Source organism: Perca fluviatilis, chromosome 12, assembly GCF_010015445.1.
Source record: "Perca fluviatilis chromosome 12, GENO_Pfluv_1.0, whole genome shotgun sequence".
NCBI lineage: Eukaryota > Metazoa > Chordata > Actinopteri > Perciformes > Percidae > Perca > Perca fluviatilis.
The window spans coordinates 23,652,335-23,678,699 of record NC_053123.1 but is presented as its reverse complement, the minus strand read 5'-3'; the positions used below and the strand labels follow the sequence as shown (position 1 = coordinate 23,678,699).

At 38.9% G+C, this 26,365-nt stretch overlaps 2 protein-coding genes across 2 annotated transcripts; both read right to left on the bottom strand.

Annotated features, from left to right (window-relative positions):
• Positions 1 to 1,424: 1,424 nt before the first annotated feature.
• Positions 1,425 to 15,360, bottom strand: cdc16 (cell division cycle 16 homolog (S. cerevisiae)). The gene is made up of 18 exons (XM_039818725.1): positions 15,148 to 15,360; positions 14,888 to 14,942; positions 13,942 to 14,039; positions 13,764 to 13,802; positions 13,489 to 13,629; positions 10,996 to 11,155; positions 10,769 to 10,863; positions 9,368 to 9,501; positions 8,866 to 8,945; positions 8,700 to 8,749; positions 8,539 to 8,612; positions 8,305 to 8,430; positions 8,053 to 8,205; positions 7,610 to 7,673; positions 7,435 to 7,496; positions 3,721 to 3,856; positions 2,615 to 2,705; positions 1,425 to 2,222 (listed from the first exon to the last, which is right to left on the bottom strand). The coding sequence occupies exons 1-18, from the start codon at positions 15,193 to 15,195 to the stop codon at positions 1,969 to 1,971; spliced, it is 1,860 nt and encodes a 619-aa protein (XP_039674659.1). The 5' UTR covers positions 15,196 to 15,360; the 3' UTR covers positions 1,425 to 1,968.
• Positions 15,361 to 15,508: 148 nt separating this feature from the next.
• cfap97d2 (CFAP97 domain containing 2) lies at positions 15,509 to 21,446 on the bottom strand. Its single transcript, XM_039818471.1, has 7 exons — positions 21,404 to 21,446; positions 17,760 to 17,909; positions 17,481 to 17,583; positions 17,199 to 17,279; positions 16,611 to 16,726; positions 16,299 to 16,485; positions 15,509 to 16,147 (listed from the first exon to the last, which is right to left on the bottom strand). The coding sequence occupies exons 2-7, from the start codon at positions 17,804 to 17,806 to the stop codon at positions 15,935 to 15,937; spliced, it is 747 nt and encodes a 248-aa protein (XP_039674405.1). The 5' UTR covers positions 17,807 to 17,909; positions 21,404 to 21,446; the 3' UTR covers positions 15,509 to 15,934.
• Between the last annotated feature and the right edge of the window lie 4,919 nt (positions 21,447 to 26,365).

Below are 26,365 nucleotides of genomic sequence, written 5' to 3'. Positions count from 1 at the left end.
TCATCAATTCATGTCGCAGTGTCACTCTATTTACTGCAGGCTGGAGCCAGTTGAGCATTCCCGCAGCCCTGCTGGTCCGGAGTCGGGCTGCTGGGCTTCAGGCTGAACTGATCCGTACAGTGCGAGCTGCATGTGGGGGGCGCTGTCCGCAGAGCTCCAGCATTCAGGGGTGGAGGAATGGCTCACTGACCGCCCGTGGACGTCTCGGCAGGGAACTGAGGAAAAACACGGGACTTTTATTTAGCAGTCTGAATTTAATACACTGTTAAACTGGTTCTTGCTCCATCTGTAGGCTACTAAAACGTACTGTATTTTTTCTGATCTTTACAAGTGCATCTGAAAGCAAATTGCCTAAGCTGGAACACTACACTGTGTCAAAGCCTGGTGGACAACGTCATCTCTTCAGATGAAAGAAATTGCTTTTTATAAACTGGACATAAACTCACCACTGAGGAATGTTTTCCTGCCATTGCTGGTCTCCACACACAGCCGAGGTCTCTCTGGTGTCGACACGGAGCTCTTCAGACTGGGGACAAAAGTGGAGCAGGTGTCCAGGTCCCGGCAGACCTTGTCTTGGGTGTAAATGACGGACGACTTAGACGGAGTACAGCCCATCTCTCCTGAAGTTACTACGGCCGCTCTCCATTAAAAAGAAAAAAGGTCCGGGAGGTAAACGGAAAACTACTGTATATGGCCTGTGAACGCAGAGAAGGGATGAGAGGAGTCGTGAGGCTGGAAGACCTCACTCCTCCCCTAAACCGGAACATGACATTAGAGAGGATGGTCTGAGCTCCAGTGTGTTTCACACTACATGTATATGGCATGTTTTTCTTTAGAGTGGTTGGCATTAATTGGGGAATTCTCTTTGACATTCACAGGAACTCAGATCTGCTACGGATTCACTGGTTAACAGGTGTTAAAGATCTTTACCATTTTAACCTTGCTAATTTGTAATTGGAATTTGGTTTAATTCTGTAACTACTACCAACTATATTATAGGCAAATACCAGAATGATTATCTCAGCATCTCCATGACAAAATTCACTGTATTGAAAGGTCACATTGTTAGATTGTCCAATTTGTTCGAATCATTAATTCAAATTTTAAGTGGTGTACTAGGACATGTTTGTTACTGGGCAAGATTTCATTCTGCGAAACGTTTAAATTAAGAGTAACCCATCCATTTAGAGAGCAGAACTATAATCTACAGTATCTGAATGAGGAGTGTCAGTTATTTTTCTGATATAACATTACGTAGAAAATAAGGACTACAAATTAAGGATATCAAGTTTCCCTATTGCCAGGGTTCAACATGTGTTCTGTGGGTCTTACAAATCAACCACTTTATTCTGATGAACACAAAACACGGATATGCTAAAATCTTTTAAGATAAATGCATGGTTTATTGTAGGAATTACCAAGAATTGTTTTCACCCAAAACTGATTGCATTCAGCTGGCTCTTTATTCACTTTAAAAATCCACAGGTTAAGCAACACGAAGGGTCCTGCCATAGGCAGTAATAAGTGACTTCAGTCTTTTAGTTGTGATGTGAGGTGTGCGGCTGTGTTTTGCTCTGTTCAATCAAAGTGTCAGAGGGCCACATGTTCCCAGTGTCTTCAGGCTTACCTCAAGCTCCAATGCTAAACCAAGCGCTCAACCCCTTAACCAAGGCACATGTTAAATCCCCTTTTAAAGTGCATTCTGCAAAATGAATAGTATGTACAGCAGGAGCTGTATACAAATTCAGCCATACTTTTACTCAGATTTATAATCTTCACAATGGTATGTTCTATGTTTTGCCACTTACAGAAACAACCATATCTAATGCACAAGAGGGGGGAATCCACGGGAAACCTTTGGTGGAGGACAGGTGCCAAAGTTTTGGTAGGATAGTTGTCCTTGGGCTTGGATATGTGTACCTATGACAACCTGTTGCAATGACAGTTCCACCTCCTGACAGGATGACATCACGTGCTGGTGTCAGACAAGGTGTCTAACATCACGTCACTCTCGTACATATCACACTCAAGGGTTAAAGAGAGTCGCAAAGGCGTCTCCAGCATCATCTTGTCCTGATTTGACAGTGGCGTTTCCATGGATGTGATGCTGGTTTCTTCCAATCTTGGGGTGGCTTGAAGGTCCCCAGGCTCCGATGTGTTCAGCATCTTCATCAGTGCCGGAGTGTTCAAGCTGCCACGCACCTTGTCATTGAGATCTGTGCCTTTGTGGACACAAATGACAACGCATAATTTTTTAGGCTAAAAATACTCACTGGTGTGTCAGAATAGATATTTGAATATTTGCAACAAAAGGAAAAATTTGTTAAAAAAAATGTGTCTGCAGATAGTTTTGAGATACCAGCCACTAAGTTTTCTGTTTGTGGTATTCACAGCAATGGAAAAAAAACAGCATCTCTTTTCAAAGACAATGTCACAGTTTCACTGGATAAACTAATACTATGTCAGCTGAATTCTGACTTTGAGATTTGACTCTAATTTTTAACATCAGCCTTAAAAAAAGGGAAGGGATAAAATGCTGAAAAATATGACTTTTTCCACAATAAGTTCCAAAGATTAAAAACTCCTCTGAAACAGCAGCATAACTGTATCCTACCTATATAGGCATCTGTGTCACCAATGTACATCTCAATACAGTGGCCAAGCATCGTCACAGAGAAAGTGTCGTCCCTTTTCAGTCCAAGTGCCTGCGCAGGAAGAAACCAAACCAACTTTAAGCATTTCTCACCAAAACATAACTGTTGACATCAGTAAAAAGCATTCAACCAATCACAGTGATGATTTAATGTTACCCTGTATGCGTTTATTCTGCCTTTGGAAACAAAGTCACATACCACCAAAAACTCTATAATACAATATTGTTTCCTATTTAGTGTTGATTTTTTTTAATTTCCCGGAAATCACAAATGTTGGGTGGCTGTGGGTCAGAGGTAGAGCGGGTCGGCCTTCAACCACAAGATTGGCGGTTCGATCCCATCTTCCGGCCGCATGTGAAAGTTTCCTTGAGCAAGACACTAAACCCCAAGTTGCTTCCCGGACGTTGTATGTGGCTGTCCACTGCTCCTAATGCTTAGGATGGGTTAACTGCAGTAATTGAATTTCACTACATTGTGCTGTACGATTGTATGTGATGAATGATGAATAATAAGATTTTCTTCAACTTTGTACAGCTGGTGGAGTTTACTTGCACTTGTATTTATTTGTTTGGTCGTAAAGCTATAGTGCGAAAGTACTTTATATCAATGAACATCTGTTACATTCAAGCCATTGCCAAATGGGTTGATACAAAGCTAATTAAGCCTATCCGCTCCACAAACCTCTTCTTTGTATTCTTCTCTGGCCGCGGCTTTGTTTACAAAGGTGGTAGTAGTTTACCGTCAAGGAGAGAAAGCAAGACAACAGCAGCGTTCTTCAGCCGGAGACGCGAGGAGAACATAAAAATTACGATAGGAGATCAAAGAATTCTAATGAGTCTTTCATGTATTTTTTGAATCCTCCGTGTCCTGCTTGATTTGACGGTATAAACGCTACTAGCAAGTGCGTGAAGGAGGGGCGGGGGTGATGCGCGATCACTGTAGGCTTGTGTCATGTGGATGTGGAGACCACCAACCCTTTGTATAGGCAGTTCTTGCTAAATACTTGTTACTCAAGGTTTTAAAGTGAGAAACAAAACCCTTATAGACCGAAGAAAAGGCACTATACCGTATGGAAGTAGTCGATAGCACTCTCAAAGTCTCCCATTAGGCTGTGCACGTATCCTATGGCAGAGTAGGTGGAGGCGTGCTGAGGGATTAACACCAGTGCCTGACGGTGGTACTCCAGAGCCTGGTCGTACTTTCTACAGAAACAAACCAGGATTGAAAAAAAGGTTTATTGCAACAAAAAAAAAAAAAAAAAATATACATATACAAATAGCTGTAAAAAATAATATATTATTTTTGTTAATTATTGTATGTTAATAATACCACAAAATACAAAGTCCATATCAATGGATTCAACAAAATATCCAAATAATGTTTGCAGAAATGTGACAAGATATTTTTTTCTCCAAATGGAGCAGTAGAAGGAACTAAATTACTAAGTTTTACATGACTGTTTAGTGATGTAATGACAATAAATAAAGCAGCTATATCTTGAGAAACAAGGTCACAGGTCAGTATGCCATCTAGGCCTGGCAAACTCGATTCCTTTTAAGGATTCGGGTTATTCTGAGTCACTCACTAAACTGATCCGGGTTGCGCAAGTCACTTGAGTCAGTACTGATCTATAGGCAGGGCGAGCTTGCAATGTTTCGGATTGTCTGCTCGACCTAACTGCATTTTAACATACTACATTTTACACCAAAACCTAAAGTAAGCCTAGCTAGGTTACGTGCAGAACATTGTATTTGTTGTATGTATTTCAGAAGTGAAAGAATGGCTTTTGTTGTTGATTTGCTTTACTCTGAGTGAAGTTCACTCGCTTGTCTGCTACAGAATGATCCACTCATGACAACGTAGCCGGCTGATTCGTAGCGCGGGTCGTTGAGGGCTCGTGAGTTCTCGAGTGGTGTGCTAGCTTGCAATGTTTTCGTCTCTGAGTCTGCGGGTCGGGAAGTTGTGTCTCGGACTGTCTCTCTGCTCACTCAGTCGCTTGAGTTGACTTGTGGAGTTGTCTTTGCTTACGAAATTGTAAGTTATAGAGCTTTTGGCAGCTAAGATGGCTAGGATTAGTAGTAGCTAATGTTGCAAGAAGTTTGTGTGTGGTGCGGTTATCATTTTAGATTGAGTTGTATTAGGACTCAACTAATCAGAGTTAATGATACTAGAGACTCGTGAGTTAATTTAAAGAGTTGATCCGAGTGAATCACGACTCAAACAGGTTTAATGCCATCTGCAGTACAGGAACGTAATAGCATCAGCTATTTTGAAACCTGTGCCTCTTGAAGGCAATGGTTTTGAACCTGCAAAATATAAAGGTTTTGCTAAATACAGCATTTGATGCACCAACAACTTACAGTACGTGAGACATTTACTTTGCATAGATGAAACCGTCCTTCTATATGAAAACTGTCCAAACCTTTCAAAACGTGGCACACATTCTGCGAGCCCCTTATATCTATTAAGTGGTGGCTATGCATAATTTATTAAAGGGTCTTTTCATGAATTCTCAATGAGGGCCCTATCTATGTTGAATGATTGCAACAGAACAGAAGTGAGCACATCTCTGAAAATGGTTTGTCAGAGGAAGACCAAAGCAAATAAGATAAGGAGGGGAATAAACAAATAAAGAGGAGAGTGCATTTTCCAATCTTCTTTAATCATCTGCTCAGGATAAATCTAGCATCTCATATAAAGTTGGGTACCGACACGTGATGCCAATAGGTCACCGGTTCCGACGTAAACGGTAGTAATGAAAATTTCGGTGCCTCATTTCAGTGCCTGACTTTTTTTTTTTCTTTCAGAAGCATCGCTGCATGGGGCGCTACGTTACTGTTAGCTTGTAGCTGGATTAAACACAATTGTTTAAATGCAGACAGTTTACGTTAAGCGGTGTTAAGTGTGATTGTATTTCCCTGTAGAGGATTCCAACACTGGGACGTAACAATCTGATGGAAAAACAACACAGACGGTTCGGACAGATATTTAGAAATTATGGTCGGGTTCGGGTCAGGCTCGGTCACATCAGCGCGATAAGACATTTGTTGTAAAATGGTGCTGCAGCTCCTTTAAGAGAGCTCAGTGCGTGTGGGTGTGTGTGGTAAGTGGGCAGAAGAGAGATAGAGAAAGAGGAAGCAGACGTGTTGTATGCAACCGGAGCAGAGTTGATGGAGTAAGTTTCAGTTTTGTACACAGTGTCTGTGGTGTCCGAAATAAACCACAGACTGAAAGCCAAGTTCATTCATTTGCTCACCAGAAACGGGATTTTAACCACCACGTTATTCATTTCATAATGTCGGCTCTGGAGGTAACAAGTCTCTCCTGGTTTTCTGATCACGGTCAGAAACGAAGCAAGTAGGAAAGGTTAACACATTGAACATTTTAACAGCTTATTAACGTGTTTTTTTACAGTTGCTTAATAAAAGTGGGCTTTCCACACAAAAACGTAGCCTACACATGTGTTATTGGTAGGAGAAAGAAATTAGATTTTAACTGTGTTGGGCTCGGACACAAATTTCTTAATGCCTGTCGGGCTCGGGCCGGGTCCGGTCACGGCTCTGTCGGACGCGGGCCGGGCTTGGACAGTAAAATCCGTCCCGATCCGGACTCTAGCACCTAGGGCTGCACAATTAATCGAATTTTAATCACGATCACAATTTTGGCTTCCCACGATCAAATTTGCGTGATCGAGCGATATTTAAAATGCGTCATTCCCTTCATAGAACAGTTTTTGCAAAGCCAGTCTAGCGCTCCATAAACCACTGTCTGATCACATGTCTCCATGAGCCAATCAGAGCTGTTCCCTGCCTGCACCGCGCAGCTTAGTTTCTAGATGTAGACAGTCACAGAGGACAGGGTAACGTGAGGAAAATTCCACAACAGGTAGCAGTCGGTCATCATAAGCCGGTCACAATGTTTACCAGTTTACCAGTAAACGCAACGTTTTGTCCCGGCTGTGTTGTTTTTCAGACAACAGCAGTGACAGGTGCTAGTTTGTGTCTTTTAGCTCATAGCTTTAGCAGCAGACTGTTGGACGTCCCGCTGTTGGAATCCTACAGTGAAATACAGACACACTACACTGTTTAGGAGTCAGCATTTTAGCCGTGTTTAATCCAGTTACTACTGTGGCTAACGGTAGGCTAACGTTACCTGCTGTGTAACGTGTTACTAGTGTTTACTAGCGTGACATTCAGCGATGTTTATGTTGCCTCTAACGTGGGTTTCGGAGCATCAGAGCGTAACGCAGACATGTAAGCAGCAGTGTAATGAGCCACAGAAATCCGCGTAGCTATTTTGTCTGGTAGATACCAGGCACCACATGCGCCGTTAACGTGAACAGAAAATTGCGTTGCCTGTATCTTTCACGGCAAACATGCATGTGTGGAAAGCGGTCGCACAACAGCTGAAATGGCATACTCCTTCACAGTATCCTTCAATAAAGGAGGAATGTAGCACAATATGGATGTATTAGTAGGAATGTAGCACAATATGGATGTAAAAGCAGTTATAATTATATAATTATGTGACAATAAAATTTGTTTTGGCTAAAATCAACAAATAATCGTGATAATTAATCGTGATCTCAATATTGATCAAAATAATCGTGATTATCATTTTGGCCATAATCGTGCAGCCCTACTAGCACCGGCACCGTTTTAAAAGTATCGTTTTAGCACCAGTATCGGGAAAAACCCAAATGATACCCAGCCCTAATCCCATACTAGTACTATATGTGGTACCTCAAAGAAGTCTATGAAATCCATGATTCTATACTTACTTCAATTTCCGACACACATGACCCAAGTTGTTTAACAAAGGCTCCCATTTGTCCACAGTGACCTTAAATTTAAAGAAACATACATTAAGAAACTCCTACAGAGACATGGTCATGTTTTCAAGACGTTCACAATTCACACATGCATATTTTTTCAATTAAATACATTTGCAGTTACCTCATTCCCTATGGCTTTGATCTTCTCCATTGCATCAAGAAACAACCTCTCTGCTGTCTTCCAGCTAAAACAGATGTGAAAAATATTCTTACAGTGCATCTAAAGTTTCTATAAAATAAACCAGATATCAATGTGTGTGTAATAAACATCAGGTGCATCATGCGTTACTTAATTTTGTGTATATACATGTTTTTTCAGCGATTTAAAGTGTCAGCACCCAGACTACAGAAAAAAACCATCTGCAGATATTTCTGATTTGATTAAGCAAAGATGTAAAATATTAGTCTGAGATTTTTGCTTCCACCCCAATATTTTTTTAATCCACTTAAGTCGAAGCCCCTTCAAATCAAAATGAAACTATTTCATAGCTAGATACCATCAAGTACATTTATCAAACTAGAGGCCCAAGTGTTATTGTGTGCGTTTGTGGCTTTATGACTCACTCTCCATTTTGAAAGGCAACAACCGCCACCTCATGTATGACAAATGGGTCCTCTGGAGCGATACTAAGAGCCTGGCTGAAGAAACGTTCTGCCAGCTTGGAGTTGTTGGTCAGACCGTACTCCAGGCCGATGTAAAGCATGGGTAAGTGACAGCTGAATGAGGAGCAGCATACATCAAGTGTCAACAGAAATAGCAAAATTGCCAATGCAGGTTGACAAGACAGGTATGTCTATGGCGTAAAATGTACCTACCCTTTCATCAGCTGGGCAGCAGTGAAATAGGCAGCCATGGCTTGGTCATGCTCACTCTCTACCGCAAATGAATGGCCATAGGCAATCCATGCAGGACCATACGTCCTCTCCAGCGTGGTGGCTTTGCTACAGGAGACATACAATACCAAATATGTATAACTGCACCGAAATATAAACAGCCTGCAATGTGGCCACGAACAGGATGTACTTCCTTTTGAGTGTGCAAAATCATACCTAAGGTATCGCCGAGCATGTTCATTTTTATGGCCAACCATGAGATAGTAGCAGCCGACAGCAAACCAGGATACCTGATGAAGGGTTTTATTTGGTTATCAAATACTGGATATTATGTAAAATATGATTTAAATGGATGGTGATATAGCTGCAACACTTACTGGGTTGTTGGGATACAAGTCTACAAGTTTGTGTGAGAGGTAAAACAACTCTGCAGGACAAAAACGAAATTCAGCAAAATTAACCAATTAATTATTATACTGGTGGGTAGGCCAAGCAATCAAACTAAACATGAATGTGTGAATCAATGGTCTGAATATATTTCACCATTTGCTTTTCCAAGTTCCACCAGAGTTCCTATATGGACTGGTAAACAATTGGCATGGAATGGGTCTTTAACCATCACCCTGAAATAGAAAAACAGGAGTTGTATTAAATGGTCCTGCATTTTACTGACATTCTACTGCAGTAACTTGTGTGTAACCCAAATGACATGTATTTGGATTACACGCTGTGATATTGTGCTCAAAGGGCATTTTTCATTGGCTTTGTTGGTTTGACTGTTACACTACAATAACTCCATAAATGTTTATTAGACCATCTCTGGTTGAGATAATGTATGGACTTTAGGCAAAGCTGTAAAGTTAAGCAGGCTACACATTGTGTACACAGCTGAGAATTATCCTCGTTGTGTGATTTTACAGTATGTTGTATGATGGATGTAGGACACACATTTTCACAGTAGCTCCATATAAATGTAATTATTTTCCAGAACAATTCAACACACAAAAATCAACAATAAACTGAGAGGAAACCCAAAGACACCTACATTGATGTGAGTTTGTAGCACATCTTGAAATCACAGTTATAATAATGCCTCTCAGCAAGAGACACCACTACATCCAAGTTGTCCTGAAGACCATTTGCCATCTCTGGCACCACCAAATCACTGGGCTTGTTATACTGCAGTAAGAAAGAGAAAGTGTGTGTGTGTGTGTGTGTGTGTGTGTGTGTGTGTGTGTGTGTGTGTGTGTGTGTGTGTGTGTGTATTTATGTATGTGTGTGAAAGGTGGGTGCAGGGTTTAAATGTGAGTAGCAGGGAAAAGAGATAAACCAAGGTCATGAAAACAAAACTAAGAAAGGAGACAGTGGAAAAGGGGTTAGGACAAAAGAATATCCATAATACACATTTTCATTTTAATGAATATTAACTATGATCCCTGAAGCTCGGCAACACTGGAGAGCAACATTTGGTTGTTAGCTTTCTATGAGCTCAAATTAAACAATAAGGCAGGACGGTGTATTTGAGATTGACTCAAAACAAACTGCAGGGCCCATGTTCATTGTAATAAGAGAACATATCATCCTGTGCAACAATGTGGCTCAATGCTGTGCTTTTAATATTTTTTGGAAAACAATGAGACATTGTGTCTATGGCACAAAGGAATATATCAGGCTTTGATTGCAAAGACAATACCTGTTGGTCAGATTAATTCATTGTTGATTTTGGTCTTTTAATAGGATTAGTTGACAATGAGAAACACTTAGAATATCATCAGCCTTAGGCCGATTACACACTGGATGCGTTGCGCGAGCGTGTCAGCTATGTGGCGTGTCTGTTTATATATCGGCTCCCATGTTAACAGGTTAGAGCTTACACACTGCCTGCGTGACACGCGTGTCTCAAAGATGTTAATGTCGTTTAGACACGAATACATATTAATAATTGACATGTTGATGTTTGAAATTCTCTAGGTTTTGATATAAATGCAGATATAAATGTAATTATATATATATATATATATATATATATATATATATATATATATATATATATATATATATATATATATATATATATATATATTAAAAAAAAAATTCTAATATTGCACCTGTCGATACAGAACGAAATATTCTGGAGCATATTTTGCTGTCAATACTGCCGACGTTGCCTTTGCTGTAATCAAATCAGTATATATTTATGTTTAACATGGTATTTCATTTTATCAATGGGAAACATACATGTGTCCAGGCAAGGCTAGCAGCAGCGGCACCGCGTCAGACACATTTCTGGTGTGTAAAGACATAGAAAAATCCACGCAGCCGACACGCAACAGAAACGCCACGCTCACGCCACGCAGGCAGTGTGTAACCAGCCTTATGTTTTAATTGATCAATGACCCACATAATAAAAAATAACTTTCAAAACTTAACGCATAGGCCCCCTTACCTTCTTTAACTTATTCTCAAATAAGAAGTGTAACAGCTCCTCCTCTTCCTCAGTGCACTGTTGACTCAGAGGAAGTGAGTCAAGGAAGTCTTTCTCTATTGAAAAATAAAACAACGCATTTCACATATACTGCCATTTTACAAGTTCCTTGAAATGATAATAAATGGTAGAGTATTGGTAAAAAAATGAATAGGTCAGTGAACATAATCGCCACAGATCAGTCTCACCTTCCTGTGCAGTCAACATGTGGTGGGACGTTAAAAGGTCAAAGGCTTCAAAGCAGTACACATCCAGTTTCAAGGCCTCTTTGTAGCTGGAGGTGGCCAGTGGTCTGTTGTCCATGGCATCATAGATCTTACCCCGCAGTAGGCAGATGGAGCTGTTGATCTGAAATATTTCACAGAGGGAATAGGTAGAACAGAAAGAGGGCACAGTCTTTAGTAAATGTCTATAATATTACTCATAACTTTATATAGCAGGTTTTCCCTGACTATCTAACTCAAAGGCGGGTTGCCTTTGTCTTATTGTTTTAACTACCACTGGGTTATTATTTGGGTCATTCATGTTATGCAGCAACATTTCTGTCCCCATAAATTACTTCATATGACTGACCCACAGAGTCCTGGATTTATAGTATGATGTCAATGTCTCCTACAGTCTAACACTCTTTTACTAAAGCAGCAAGATGAGACAGTTCAGGAGAAAAGTGAGGGTCAATCTGACACTCAAACCAGAGAAGGGTGAGCGATTATACAAGTGACTGAAATATTGAGGAATAGCCTAATAAGTACAATTTTTGCTTAATTCAATTTTTGTTTTTTAATTAAATTTTTGGTTATTAAATCAGATCTACAACTAGGGCAATACTTTGTTTTCAACCACTGAACACAATCTATTATATTATCCTAGCCAGTAGTGCAGGGGCAATTTTGAGCAGATGAACTCCATATCTGTTGTGTAGTATTTGAATATCATGAATAAATCTGATGTTGAAATAAAACACAATTATCTCTATTGTGTGTGAAGATATCTAAATGTTAGTTAACAAGATGCAATACAAAAATTAAAAAATTGTACTCCAATTGTAGTTGTTAATAAATGTTAATTTATGTTTTTCTACATAAATGTAAATCTATTTTGTGGACAGCTTTTTTAAACTAAAGAAAAACCATCATTGCTAATATTGGAAAATAAAGGCATTATAGAGACAGCATATGAGGCACCACATTTGAGGATTCTGGGAACCATATACTGTATATTACCTACAATACAAAATAAGGGTTACAAATTGTAAACGTAGATCATTTCTACCAACAAGGTCAATAAAACTCTAGTTGGTGGTGGGAGTATTTGTGGAACTGGACATGGCTGAAAAGTCAAAACACAAAAAGAAAATGCATTGGCACAGTACAGCTACATATTTGCAGTAACAGCTAGGGCTGCAGCTATCGATTCTTTTTGTAATCGATTAATCTAGCACTTTATCGATTGATTAATCGGATAATTTTTTTGCGTTTTTAAACAACCCAAACTAGGGAAAAAAGCAACATTTTCGGAAAAAAGCAACATTTGTATTGCCTACATTGCTTACATTATCATCTCTCAAAAACTAAACCTATTAAGTGCATTTAAGTGCCATATTACATTGTTTTTAAAGAATGTTTTTTTCCAAATGATATCAACCTCAAACTAAGGCATACATTAAACATACACAAACATTACATTAAGTTGTGCAACTTAACTTTCAGAACTACAAGTTTCAACCTGAGACTGATCTGTATATACAGTAGGCCTATATGTAAATATTAGTTATACTCAACCTATTTTCATTTATATATTTGATTATAATGTCACACAGCTGTTACACTTATGCTATTAGGTCGTTGATCAGCTGTGAGAGAGAGAGAGAGAGAGAGAGAGAGAGAGGGCGCAACAATCAGCTGTTTTTCCAAAGGGATAGTCAACGCATCAGCTCTTTAGATCAGATCGTGGTCACCACTACGTATTTTCTTGTCTTTGATTTTGGTAGTTGTTGTGTTTGGTGTAGTTTCATCGTCCATACGACTCTGATTTACTTTAGTCGGTCCGCTTCGTGGAATGGATGATTAAGTTAGACTCCATGTTTTCTGTTGAGATGCTGAAGCACTGACGTCGTGCTATTATCGTGGTAAGCTAGTTTGATTTTGCAGTAGACACATTGTACAGAGTTTTAGTTTTAATTATGTTTGAACTGATTCCAAAGTTTGGACACTTTCGGTCATTTTCTCCAGCCTGTCTCTTCTCTTAGCCCCTCGCTATTTACGCTCTGGCATGTGGTGCCAGCATGGATGTATTAAGAGAACGGTCGCCAGCAGCAGACCGAGCCGCGTCTGTGCGACAGTAATAATGCTCCGTGCGGAAACACCGTCCGTCAGCGATACGTTGGCAACATTGATTTAATGAAGCTTCGAGGCAAGTCATTTTGCATCGAGGATTTTTTGTAATCGAATTATTTGAGTTATTCGAGGAATCGTTTCAGCCCTAGTAACAGCATTAAACATGCATTAAACATGCTGTTACTACAAAAAAAAAATGATTATAAAAAAAAAAGATGAGTGGTGATGAACAGAACAATGCTGAGTGATAAGATTAGATCAGACAGTCTAAAAACTATAATCTAATTGGATCACCCAAATCACAGACTGTGTTTTTCCATAATTTCAGTGGCAGCCCAGACTTACAGAAGCAGGGGACATGTCCCAATCCTTGGATGACTCTGGAGTCCCGTTGTCTTCTTTCCCACTCCTGTCCAGCAGCTTCTTACTAGCTGGCTCCTCTGCATCCAGGATATCCAAGGCCTGCTGGAATTCTTTGGCAGCATACTAGAAAAAAACAGTCCGATACGAATAAATCTAAAGCAAGGGTAATACCTGGTAGGGTTTTTCTACATTATATTCTGTAACACATGCAAAAGAGGGTTTAAAACTGATACAAACTGTATTTTCCAGTTACTTACATGGCACCTAGCAGCAAGATACTGACAAGCTCCGTATAACTGTGTGAGAGAAGACAAGTATTGCGATTGGTTTACTTTACATGTCCTTCACATATTGATAAGTATCATAAACCTCATTACTCACTTCCCAGCACATAACTTTGCACATATCACCAAATCACACATAACCTGCAATTACCTTGTCAAGTTTTCGTGAACGGAGGGCATGGGAGGCTCTGTGGTACTGTGAGGTCAAGTAAAGGCACTGAGCTAGCCAGTAGATATCCTGGGGTTCCTCTGCATGCCAAACAAAAAGGTAAATTCATCAATTCCTGACATTAGAGTCATATTTTCTATCCCATTAACGTTATTGTGTAAATGCACATATACTGTACAACTTGTGACAAAAACATGAATTATAAAACAGTTTGGCATCATACTCTTTAAAGATAAGACCATCCTGGCTTCACTCTTCCTCTTAATAAGGCTATAGATTTTAATATTATCAGGAGATAAGATAAATGTATTACAGTAACATATCAAGAAATGGATATATGAACACATTTCCTATTATTAACATTTATTATTTGGATAGACTTAAAATATGTCCTAATTCAATTCGGACACCAGAGAGACTGATAATTAATAAATTGACAATCAAGCTGTAGTGTCTGGTTTTTGTTTTCATAGTATAATATTACATCCTTGGCTTCCAGTTTAATTTAAATGATCTTTTTGAGTGTTGAAGTAGTTCTCTTTTTTTCCCAGAATTCCAAAATATACTGACAGAATACATGTATAGTAGTTTCTTTTTCAACTTTACAAAATTCACATTTGTTATCTACAATCACAAATATGGAAATTTGTTAGTGGGATAGCCCAACTATTGTGCACAAGACAGAGTCATTACTGTCAGCCTACACAACAACATCGCAACTGTTGGCAAGCTACTGTATTATCTGCCATCGAAGTGAAGGTTCTTTGAAGAAATTGTACGAACAATGATAAATAAAACCCGAATTATCTCCCTAAAAAACGCCAGTCCTACTAACATTGGCTTTGTAACTTTACGTGATAGATTGGTAACGTTAGGTTAAGTCCGCTAACATGCTGGGTAGTTCACAGCACTAACGGCACTCACTCACCGTGAGACAGGGACGCTATCTTGTCGGCCCAAAACAGAGCACTTTGATACTGTTGCTGTAAACAAACACACAAAGACAGAGTCAATCAAATGTATATTCATTGTTGTGGGTGGCTGGCTGCCCGGCTGGGTAATAGCCTTAAATTAGCCAGGCAGTCAAGCTAGGAAGGTTTGTTACCATTGACGACAGGTTTGCTCTCAAGCTAGCATTAGCTAACGTTAGTAACAAAGTCAGAAAGAAATCATAAATCTTAACGTTACCTGGTCAATGTACTGCCGTACTCTCTTTCGAAGTCTGTCGAGATTCATTTTGTTTTTCTTTCTTAAAAATATCGGTCTGACTATCAAAGGTGTGTCATTCTTAAAGACGGAAAAGCAGTGTATCAAACTATGCTCCCAAAAATACGTGCTAGCTAGCTAGCTGCGTAAAATCAAACCCGCGGCTTCTTTCTGCAACGAGTGTCCTGCAAAATGTCCCGTAAGGAAACTCAAAGTAGATATAGACAGTTCCACATTATCTCAAGTCATTCGCTGTAAAATAATTGTATAAATGTAAAAAAAGATACAAACATTAATTTTATTACTTAATGTATTTATTACTTTATTTGTTGTTATCAAAGAAACAAATTTAAAAAAAGGTCATCATATTGTTTGTTAGAATTCTCTAAACCAGAAAAGTCCATGAATTTATCTTGGTAGGCTACACAGCCTATACAAAGTACTTCTCCTGCACTATATGAGAGTACCATACAGTATATATCAATTTCTCTGTAGATAAGATTGTCTTTTTTAAAACAGCTTATAGTGAAACTATCATAGTCTCTTTAATGTGCAGATAAACGAGTTTGCCAAAAGAACAAGGCATTTTATCCCTCTGCAGGACTTGCAGTCTCCTGCTTGGGTGTTTAAGGTGTGTGAGGAGTGCTAGACATATCAGATCCATCAGAAGAGGAAAATGAGTCAGCAGTGTGAGCGGGGTTTGTCTGCTGTAAGTTAAAGGATGTCAGAAGAACCAGGATTCTTAGGTGCATCTGGTGAGATGGATTCCTCAGGTGCATTTGGACTCAGGGTATGTCGCCATGTCCTGCTGTATTTCTGTTCCTGTACTTCCCTTCTTGCTGGTTTCTTTACTGTTTTCATTTTCCTCAGACTCTGCTTTTTCATTGACCTTGTTGCTTGCAGGGCTGTGTGTGGCTGCATCAGCACTGATCTTTTGTTCTTTATCAATATCATTGTGCTTCTTAATGGAGTTTTCTTGTCCCTGGTATTGGCACGTAAAATAAAATAGTCATTGTGCTATACAATAAAGATCATATGATACAGTTTAGGAGGTCATTAAGAGTGCATTAGGAACAGGTTGTGCTTATTAAATGAATGCTACTTGATCTAAAAAAAGAAGAGCTCTTTTTAACCTTTTGCTCATTTGTCCTTCCTCGTGGGTAACGTGCAATGCTGTCCATCACCTTGAGAGTTTTGAGCCAGTCCTCATGCCAGCTCCTCAGATTATAGTGAGACCTGCACTGGCTCAGACGGGACAGGATCATTTGATTCTCCTTGGTAATACGGAGCAACTCCAGCTGTCGCTTCTCCTTGCCAAGGCTGCAATGAAGAGTAAACACAGGCTTTACAACTGGGTTTTTAGTTTCAAGGGCTACCTTGGCAATACAAGTTGTTGCACGACTTAACTTTTACACTGATAGTTCCGCCACACAACCCTAACTTACCTTTTTCTTTCATAATTCTTGTTGTCAATTTCTCCAGTTGTCCTCATGATGTGTGCTATTTTCTCCATAAGCATATTGTTTTCCCTCTGAATCTTCATTGTCCATTCCTCTTCAAGCTTAATGCAATAACATAGATTAGGAATAGAAACACAGTATTTAGGTTTAACAATACAATTTTCTATTTTGAATTGAGGTTAACCCTTGTATTGTCATTCGTGTCACGGGGACTTGTTTAGTTCATTTACATTTTGTGTTAGCCTGGCGTTGTGCTTCGGGGTCCCCGGGGCCTTTTTCATTTCATGTCAACTGCAGAGAGACCCCGGAGGAAGAGATGAGGCGAGTGGTCACCAGGGACCCGAAGCTCAACGCCAGGCCAATACAAAACAAATAAAATAAACTGTCAAATAAACTGAACGGGTGCCTGTGACCCGAAGGACAACACAAGGGTTAAATAACATTCTTAGATTTACTGGGCTATTCATTTCTCATAGTTTGAGACTTCACTGGATGGCTTCGGCACTGAAACATCTGCTGCCACCCTGTGGACATGATGTGAGTTGACTTGAAAACGAGACATAAGACAGCAACCTTTTGTTTCTTCAGCTTGACAGCCAGGTGAACATAGGTCTTTGGTGGAGTGGTGTTTATTGTTGGTTTAGCTGACTTCACCTTGGGAGAAAAACAACAACATACAGCTTTTTATAAAGCACTAAATGGCACTGAATAATTCCAACACATTACCTGGTTGGAAAAGGGTTACTATGATGGTTTGTGACTTGAATAAAGCTCAAAACATTCAAAATATGGGATGAATCAGCAATAGCAAGTTATCAAGTCACTTCACAAACCAAAGTACATGTTTCTCCTCACCTTTTCCCTATGTAAATCATATGAAGCCTTGTCCCATTTCTGCTGCAGATATTTGTTTCCGGTGGGAAGCAGGGGTTGATATGCCAGATGCGCCATCATGGTCCTGTCAAGACAAAACATTAAACAAAAAGTGCATACCCATTCCCAACCTGCACCAGAAAAAGAAACACACATTTGAATGATTATGCTTTTTGCATTAATGTTGTGGTCCAGCATTAATCACATAAAAGTGTGAATAGTATGCTACCTAACCCTGTCCCTCAGGCCTCTGTGACTCACCTCACAATCTGTGGCTGCCCTGGTGTCTCAATATCACAACCCTTCATCTGCCCATGAGAGTGTGTTCATGCTCTGCAGCGTCCAGGTTGACTGGAGCTCAGAGTCTGCAGTCTGTTTTCTGCCAGTCATACATGGTTGCCATGACAGCAGCTGGAGAGAGCGGAGATGAATGAACTGTTTCAAACGATGTGCTTGTTTAGCAAGTTCCACACAGAGAAAAGCATACAGGCATAGAGATAGGCTAATTAGTGAGGAGACTGGACAGAGTGACTGTAAGATGAGCTGCTGTGTGAAGACACCGTTTGACACAGTTCCAAGCTGAAAATGAAATGGAATTCAAGCTGAATTTTCAAAATCTGCTCATGCCATTTCAGACTGTTCATGCCTGCAAGGATGTAAATGTAAAAATGTGACTCTAATTTCTGAATACTGATCATACTTTTTATTAGAGTCAGAGTTCAATGGATCTGTTAAACATGTTGATCATGAAATTATTAAATCAAATGTAGAATTATTACATTTATTGAAAAGAATTGACAGGATTAAATTAATGAGGTCAAGGGCATGTAGGCCACTATATTTTTTCTTTTTGCTGCATGTTGACAATTGCAGCCTTGGTAACAGTTACTTGGAAACTTAAACTAGCACACTCAGTGCAAACACAGTTTATACAAAAGACACCCACAGAAAATCTGCTGTCATAAAGCACACTGTTAGGTTGCTGCCTGATCATACAAGATAAATTAAGTTTATTTAAAGTTGTAAAACTAAATTCAATCCAATACATTGGACACAGTATACAGTGCTATCATGTTACATGATGTTATCATTTAAAGTACTCAATATATGTTTAAGACATGCTGGAGCATATCATCAAATATTTGTTGAATGAATCTCATTGAGGTGATATGACTTCATGAATGAACAGTTATATTACAACACTGCCCCCTACTGACTAGAGCTGGCCATGACAATCTTTGGTGCAACTGAGATCACAACAGTTAATAATTCAAATCCCACGTCAGAATGAACAAGCACTCATGAAACTGTAAAAGATCATTAAGCCCCCCCTTTTCATGCACCATAATGAACATTGCATTTAATGATTAGTGTAACAAGATGCATTACCTGTGCATCCAACTATCAATACACAAACAACATGCTAGCAAATAATTGTACACGTTTACTTTTATGAGTATATTATAGAATTATACAGTTGTGTATAACTGTAGGACTTGTTGTAAAATTGCCATGACAAAGGGTGATTTTTCATGTCTGACATCTCCCCACAGATGCCCTCACAAGCCAATTAATTGTTCCCCTCAGCGTGGTCACAACTCAGTGCATAGGGAGAGCCTTCATGAATGAATTATAGGCAATAAAATGTTTCCAGTCCAATTTTGTTACTAAGAAGAGACATTTTGATGGGACAGATGGCAGAAACCAGGGTGATCAAATAGGGACTGGGGGTTAGGTGCCTCTCGATCTCCCACATTCTTTATTTGTGATTCCTTTTTCTATCACATTTTTAAAAAAAAAAGTCAAAATGTTCTTGTTAATGTATGTAGCTGAGCCTCAAGTGGGGGATACAGCAAATATATTAACTGTTGCAAAATTGATGCAGTGATTTTATATGCTTCTATTATGTTTCATAATAAGCATGATAAGGCTATTCTGTAACCTTACAGTGTAAAAACTACTGTTGTTTAAGTTGTTTTTCCACAGAGAATCACACTGGATGTGTTGTGATTAGCATTATATTTTCTGCTGGTGTACAGGGCTTGGCTTACACGAAACAATACATTTTAATATGACAAAAAAGTTAAGCTTTGGTCTCATAAGACCATACAACCTTTCAGAGTATCCCATATGCATTCTGGCAAACACTAACCCAAATCTCCAACTATTAGCTATGCATGCTTAAGCTTGCAGGGTGCTTGAGCCTAACCCAGCACAAGAATACAACCATTTACACTAACATTCACAGCTTTGGGAAATAGAGTCTCTACTGTAGTTCACCTAACCTACATACCTTTGGTCGGTAGAAACTGGTGCACCCAGAGGAAACCCACACAAGCAAAGGGAGAACATGCAAAGACAGAAAAGCAACTGGTTTTGAGCATAGGCTGCTTTCGATAGATTCACAGCTGCACCAGTTTTTTTTAAGGATTGACCTTACTTGACTTTGGTGAATATTCATTAGCTCAGAAATTTTTCTGTATCCTTTCCTTGATTAATACTTTTCAGTAAACTTGGTGTGAGTTTGTCTGTAATGTTCCTTTGTATTTATGAAGTACTTTTGCCATAAAATTGACTACTAAAGTTATACAACCAAAACCCCTTTGCCACACCTTGAGTACTCAGTGATGCCTTACAAGTGTTTTAAAGGGGGTGAACAGTCATGCAATTAATTGTGTTTTATACCCAAGATGTAGAGATGATGATAACTGTCAATCTCAATTGTTTCTATTGTCATTGAATGTGGTAACAAAGAAAACAAAAAGTCAAATACTTTTTGTAGGCTCTGTACGTATCATCAATTAAGAAGGGAGATAATGATGTATTAAAGATAACGAAGCATGTTTTTATGTTCTAAATGGCAGGGGATGCTACCAGTTCCGGGGTAGTCTCACTTGTGCACTGGTGGATCTTCCATTGCACCATTTTGGGAATAAGACAGTCTCTTTGGGACAGTTTAAGTACAGAGAGACCTGCTACACACATATCAACATAACAGAAACATGTGTGTGTATGTGTGTCTATACATGTGTGTAATGTTTTTCAGATAAAGCTTTTTTTTTATCTTAAAGCGTAGATGAACATATATACTGTGTAATATTGTGTATAAACTGTATAGTACAACAATCACAGAAAGAATGGGAAATAACAACTGTGGCTATTGCAAGGGTTAAAGCATTTTAAAAGTGGTAAAGTATAGCCAAAGTTAATTTTGTTACATTATACTCAAGCTATTCCAACATCCATGGTATATTTCCTTTGTATATGTCAGTGTAATACTCAACTCACCATCACCATTCTTGTTCCATTATGTTATGTACGGTATATATAGTATTAATAACACGAAAATAGCATAGTGCTTTGATGAGGAATCCAATCCAATAATTAAAGGACATTTCAATTCATTTTTTACATTTGTTGCTGTGTTTTCGCAAAATGTTTAACAGCACAGAAACACGGTCTCCCCTGTCGGCCACCCTGTCTCTGCTGATTGAACCCATACTAGGAGTATCCTTGGAGCTCATATTTTTCGAGTCTATGCCTTTGGCCAGAAACGCAGTGAGATCAACAGGAGTTTGTGTATCTCCCCATGGTCATGATCAAGTTTTTTTTGTTCTGTGTGATGGAAAGTGACTAAGGTAACAGGTCCCATGAGAAGATCCTGTTTAGAGGTGGCTTCATCACACTGGCTCTAACACTGGCTCTAAGCCTTGTTAGGGTTACTGAACAGACACATGCAATTGAGAAGTTCTGTTAGTAAGAAGACTCATTATTTTGTCTGATACGGTCCTTTAAAGGTCACACCAGAAATATGGCAAAATATTGTTTAGTTGGAACAATTATGCCTTTACTTTCTCCGCATATTTATATAGTTACTTGGCCCAAATACAACACTTTATTCATACCTTTTAAATCAACAGGCTTCAAAAGTGATGCGCTGTGAATGGGCCAGGAAGCTTTGCCAAAAAGAACCTCTCTCCTCTACCCTTAAAAGCTCTCTTCTCCACACTCAGTGATCATCTATCAGCTTGGCGTTGATGAAGCATAACAAACATTGTCTTGACCTATTTAAAAATAGAAACAGACATTAGAGACATCTCTGGGCAAAGTACTTACTTCTTTTGGAATTGGCCCTGTTCTGCCATTACTGTATCTAGTTAGTATGATAGAGTACGCTGTACGGAATCTTTAATTGTATCGGAAAATGCAGAAAACACACTGTCAACATTCGTTTTTGACTATTACGTGGGAGTGTTATCAGCCCCTCTTTTTCCATCACCTGCTCTTTTCTTTGTGCAAAAACCTGAACTAAAGTTATACAGCTCCCCCGGTTAACAGTGACAAAACCTTAACGCTAACAAAATATGAAAACCCTTCACACTTGATTTATGGAACATAGTTTTAAAGTCAACACAATTTTCAGCTAATGGATGGTGGAATAGGTAACAACTCTGAGGTATACTCTCAGCCCTGCTGCTCCATTAATGCTGCTGAGCTACAGAGGAATGGATGCTATGACTCGGAAATAGGCTTTATCCCTCTAAAAGTGGCTCTTTTGATGACAGTTTGGCGCTCACATGCTGCACTTCCTCCTGAATGCAGGAAGTTTGCCCCATTTTAATACTCAAACCCATACAGGCCTATATCCCAGATAGATATGTGCTATGAAAGGGTATAAATAATGAAAGATGCAGTCTTTGTAAGTTAAATAAGACCCACAGTGCTGTTACATAACAGTGGAATGAGTTATGAGGATAACAAATTAGGTAGAAAGAGGCCGAGTACAGTAACATGCTGGACTAATCGACTGCAGTAAGCCAACACAAGCGCAGATTTATGCTTAGATTTGTGCTCTTATATGAAACCTTGGTTTTGTTCACAAATATAAAAAATGTCTCCTGTTTCCCTTGGCAACTTCACCTATTCTGAACATCTCAGCGTCTTGGTTACTGGCAAGGTTCCTCGTCCTTGTATTTTGGTTTAAAACCTGCACAAAACTAATTCCTCACAATTATCATATATCTGACAAGATAATTCTTATTGTTTTCTTTTTACGTAGTGAGGGCATTTAGTTTTATGCGTTTTCCCACTCTTTCTTCTCAAGATTTTGTAAATGATAAAAAAATCTTTTAATTTTGTTCAGTGTGATGGCGATATAGGTCTGAAGTCATATGCTTTTTTTTTTAACCTATGCAGCTTTGAAGCTAATCATTCTGTATATACGCTATAATGTTTCACACATTCTTTACATGACTGGCCCACATTTTCCAAAGTATACCATTGTGTCATGGATATTTGAATGTGTAAAAATTAACTTCAGAGACTTGAAACTTACTTGAGCTATTTTGAATATGGTATATTTTGTCAGTGCAAAGGTCATATTGTTGCATGTTGAATATGTGAACTGATTTGAAGTCTACTGCTGACTAATGTTGTGTTCAGTTGGTATCGACGGTCTCAGAAATAGGGAATGAGAGTGAGCCATGTCATTTTATTCAAAAACCAAAAATAAACTAATTTAGTCATTTGTGTCTATTTGATGAGATGAATACACTTACGTGAGTAATAACAGGATCGTCACCGTCAGGCATAATAAAAAATGTATTTAAAATATCATTATCCATCGACGTATACTACTGACCACAACATGTACAAAATGAATCAGTTGAAAACATAACAGAGTTAAAAATAAGCCTGCTGAGGCATTATGTGATCTGCCAAATTTCTGTTTAAAAATTACTTCAAAGTAGGCCAGTTTCATTGTTTCCATGCTGCCTAAACCTGGCTGGTCAAGAAATGCAATAGACTGCAGCCTCCAGCATGGAGTGAAGTAGTTCATGAGAAAACATCCTCCTCATATCTAAAGCTCAAAATAAGCTGATGGTATGACATTTATTGTCCACCTACTTGTTGCATTTTATTCTGGTACAAGTCGTACAAGATAATCTTTTATGCTAACAGTTACAGTGACTTCTACTGTCTGTACAAGATGTACAGGATACAGATTGTGTATAGTGCAGAACACAATGGTTTACTACAGTGCAGATCAGTGGCTAAAGTGGGGGTGAAATAGCTGAAATATTGATTATCTTGTTGGCACTGCAGGAACCAATCAATTGCATGACCACACATGGCTGTATGTTCGGGTAAACTACGGCTTCATGAGCTATGACTATGTAACTGCACTGTTAGAGCAGACATATAAACTAGAGTAGTGTAATGCATCTCTGCCATTTAAAAAACATAACAAAAGAAAGATTTTACTTAAAAAATAGATATGTTAAAATCACAGAAGGCTCAAACTAAACTGTAAAGCAGCAGAAGAGAGCTCAGACAGGAAAAGTGTTTCCATGATTAGGAAGTGAATGTGTTGATTATGACAATTCTCACTGGACAGGAAACTACCAGAGAGATGATTATAAAAGGGCGTGATTTGAGTGTGGACTTTATTTTAGGCCATGCGCACCATTAAAACATGAGTGAGTGTGTATGTATCGCTTCTGGGTAGATGAGGGCATGGGGAAAAAGGCCAGAGGAAGGGCAGTGCCAGTGCCAAAAGCTGCTTGGCATGAGAGTGACCACTGTAGCATTCATTACTAATGTCCACTCACTTGTTCACTTCTCCATTTGACCGCAGGCCCTTCCTCATGCTTTGGGTGACTACTTAGTTAAGGCACTTCTTGCCTCGCCCCAAAGTACAACTGAGAACATTCTATCTTCATTTATATTTCAACCACATGCCTTTGTGACAGATGTCTCCAAATATAGACAATACTGTAAGACTGCATTGAAACCATGGATGATTTTATAGCCTTATTAAAAGGGAAAATGTATTTGTCAGAGGAACAGAAAATGCTAGAACAAAGTTGAATTGAACACCAACAGATTCATTAAGCAAACTTGATTATATCTACAACTGCTCCTAATGTTTCTGAACTGAGTTTATTAAACGTCTATGAAATTGGCTCTGAAGTTTTGTGGGAGGAAATAATGTGGCCCAAAACTAATACAGCACAAGCCATTTCAGGAGGAAAAGGGGAGACTCTTGCTGGGCAAACTGTTAATGATGATATGACAACCTAACTGAAGATGTATTCATTACTCTTGCGACAGCAGCAGTACGTGTATAGTTTGGTAACACTTTACTTGAAGGTATCAACATAATCGTGACATGACACTGTCATAACTATGACATGACACTGTCATGAACGTGTCATAAACGTTATAAACAAGTCATAAAAGTTTATGACGTCTGTCATTAAGTGTCATTCGGTTTTTGTCATGACAAGTTAACATTGTTTGGGTTGTCTTGATTATGACAACTTGACATTAATCAAAGTGACATTACCAGAAGTTGTCTTGGTCATGACAAGTTGACATTACATTTGTTTGGGATGTCTTTGTAATGACAACTTGACATTAACCAGGATGACATTACATGACAGAAGATGTATTTGTCATGACAAGTTGACATTTGGAGTGTCCTTATTAAGACAACTTGACATTAAACAGGATGACATTATGTCAAGTTGTCAAGACAAAGACATCCTCTGGTAATGTCATCCTGGTTAATGTCAAGTTGTCATTACAAAGACATCCCAAACAAATTTAATGTCAACTTGTCATGACAAAAACCTAATGACACTTAATGACAGAAGTCATAAACGTTTATGACACGTTCATGACAGTGTCATGTCATAGTTATGACAGTGTCATGTCACGATTATGTCGATACCTTCAAATAAAGTGTTACCGTTATTTCTTTGTCATGCATATTGTTTCTATACTGTCTATACAAAGGGTGCTTTGTCACTCACATCGAAGACAGATGAAAGGTGAAATTATATTGTATAAAGACACAGGCCTCTGATTATTATTATGTGGCTATGACACCGTGCTTTATATATATATAACACTATATATGAATTGGATGGGGGCTGGCTTGCTATACAGCGGAGGGTGCCTGAATCCTCACTGGGCCGTTGTCATTGCCCTTATCTCTTTGCAACAATGAATATTGTTGGTCACAATAGATTTTAAAGAGGAGTTGGTTATTATATGTGTGGGATTCCTCAATTTGTTCTATTGGTCTTGTGCCCTATTAGTCACAATGTGGGTGCACTGGAGAGGTTTTAGAGCCAATGTGTAAACATCACATATGGCGTATTTTAGTCAAGTACCGGTGAGCAGTAACTAACAGTGAATATATGTGTGTGTGTGTGTGTGTGTGTGTGTGTGTGTGTGTTTGAGTTGGAATAAAATCTTTGGTCATGACTTGGTTCACAGCAGCTGTTCATTTGCTAGTGAACACTCACTCTAAGCAATGCCAAACAAAGATCACTCTCCTTCTCTGATTGGTAGATGCCTTGGCTGCGGGCATGCTGGGTGAAGGGGAGCGGATGGTTTTAACACTGCTACTGAACATGGATATATGTGTGGTTCCGGCCTAGAAATCCCCTTTTGATTTCCCTATTGATTTCTAGATTCAACTACAACATGCTGATTATGAAACTTTTACTAATGTTACTTAATGACAGAATTATGTCACTTTGAACAGATGAAATTGTTAAAAATGTTTCATTATATTACACAACTACTATTAACACAGCAGTACTTTGCCTTGATGCCTATGCACGGTTTGCCCTTCTCCCTGCACTGCTTCAAATCAAGAATCAGAAATAGCTTCATTGTCATAGTGATCCCCAGTACTGTCCAACATTATAGTATGTAAACTATTTCAAGAACTTGCACCCAGAGTATTTTTTCAGCAAGACTCCAGGATTTGGTGGGAACTGCTACCTCTAATCATTAATTTAATTAGGAGGAAACACTCACACCGAAAAATAAAAAGGAAGCTGTTTGGAATA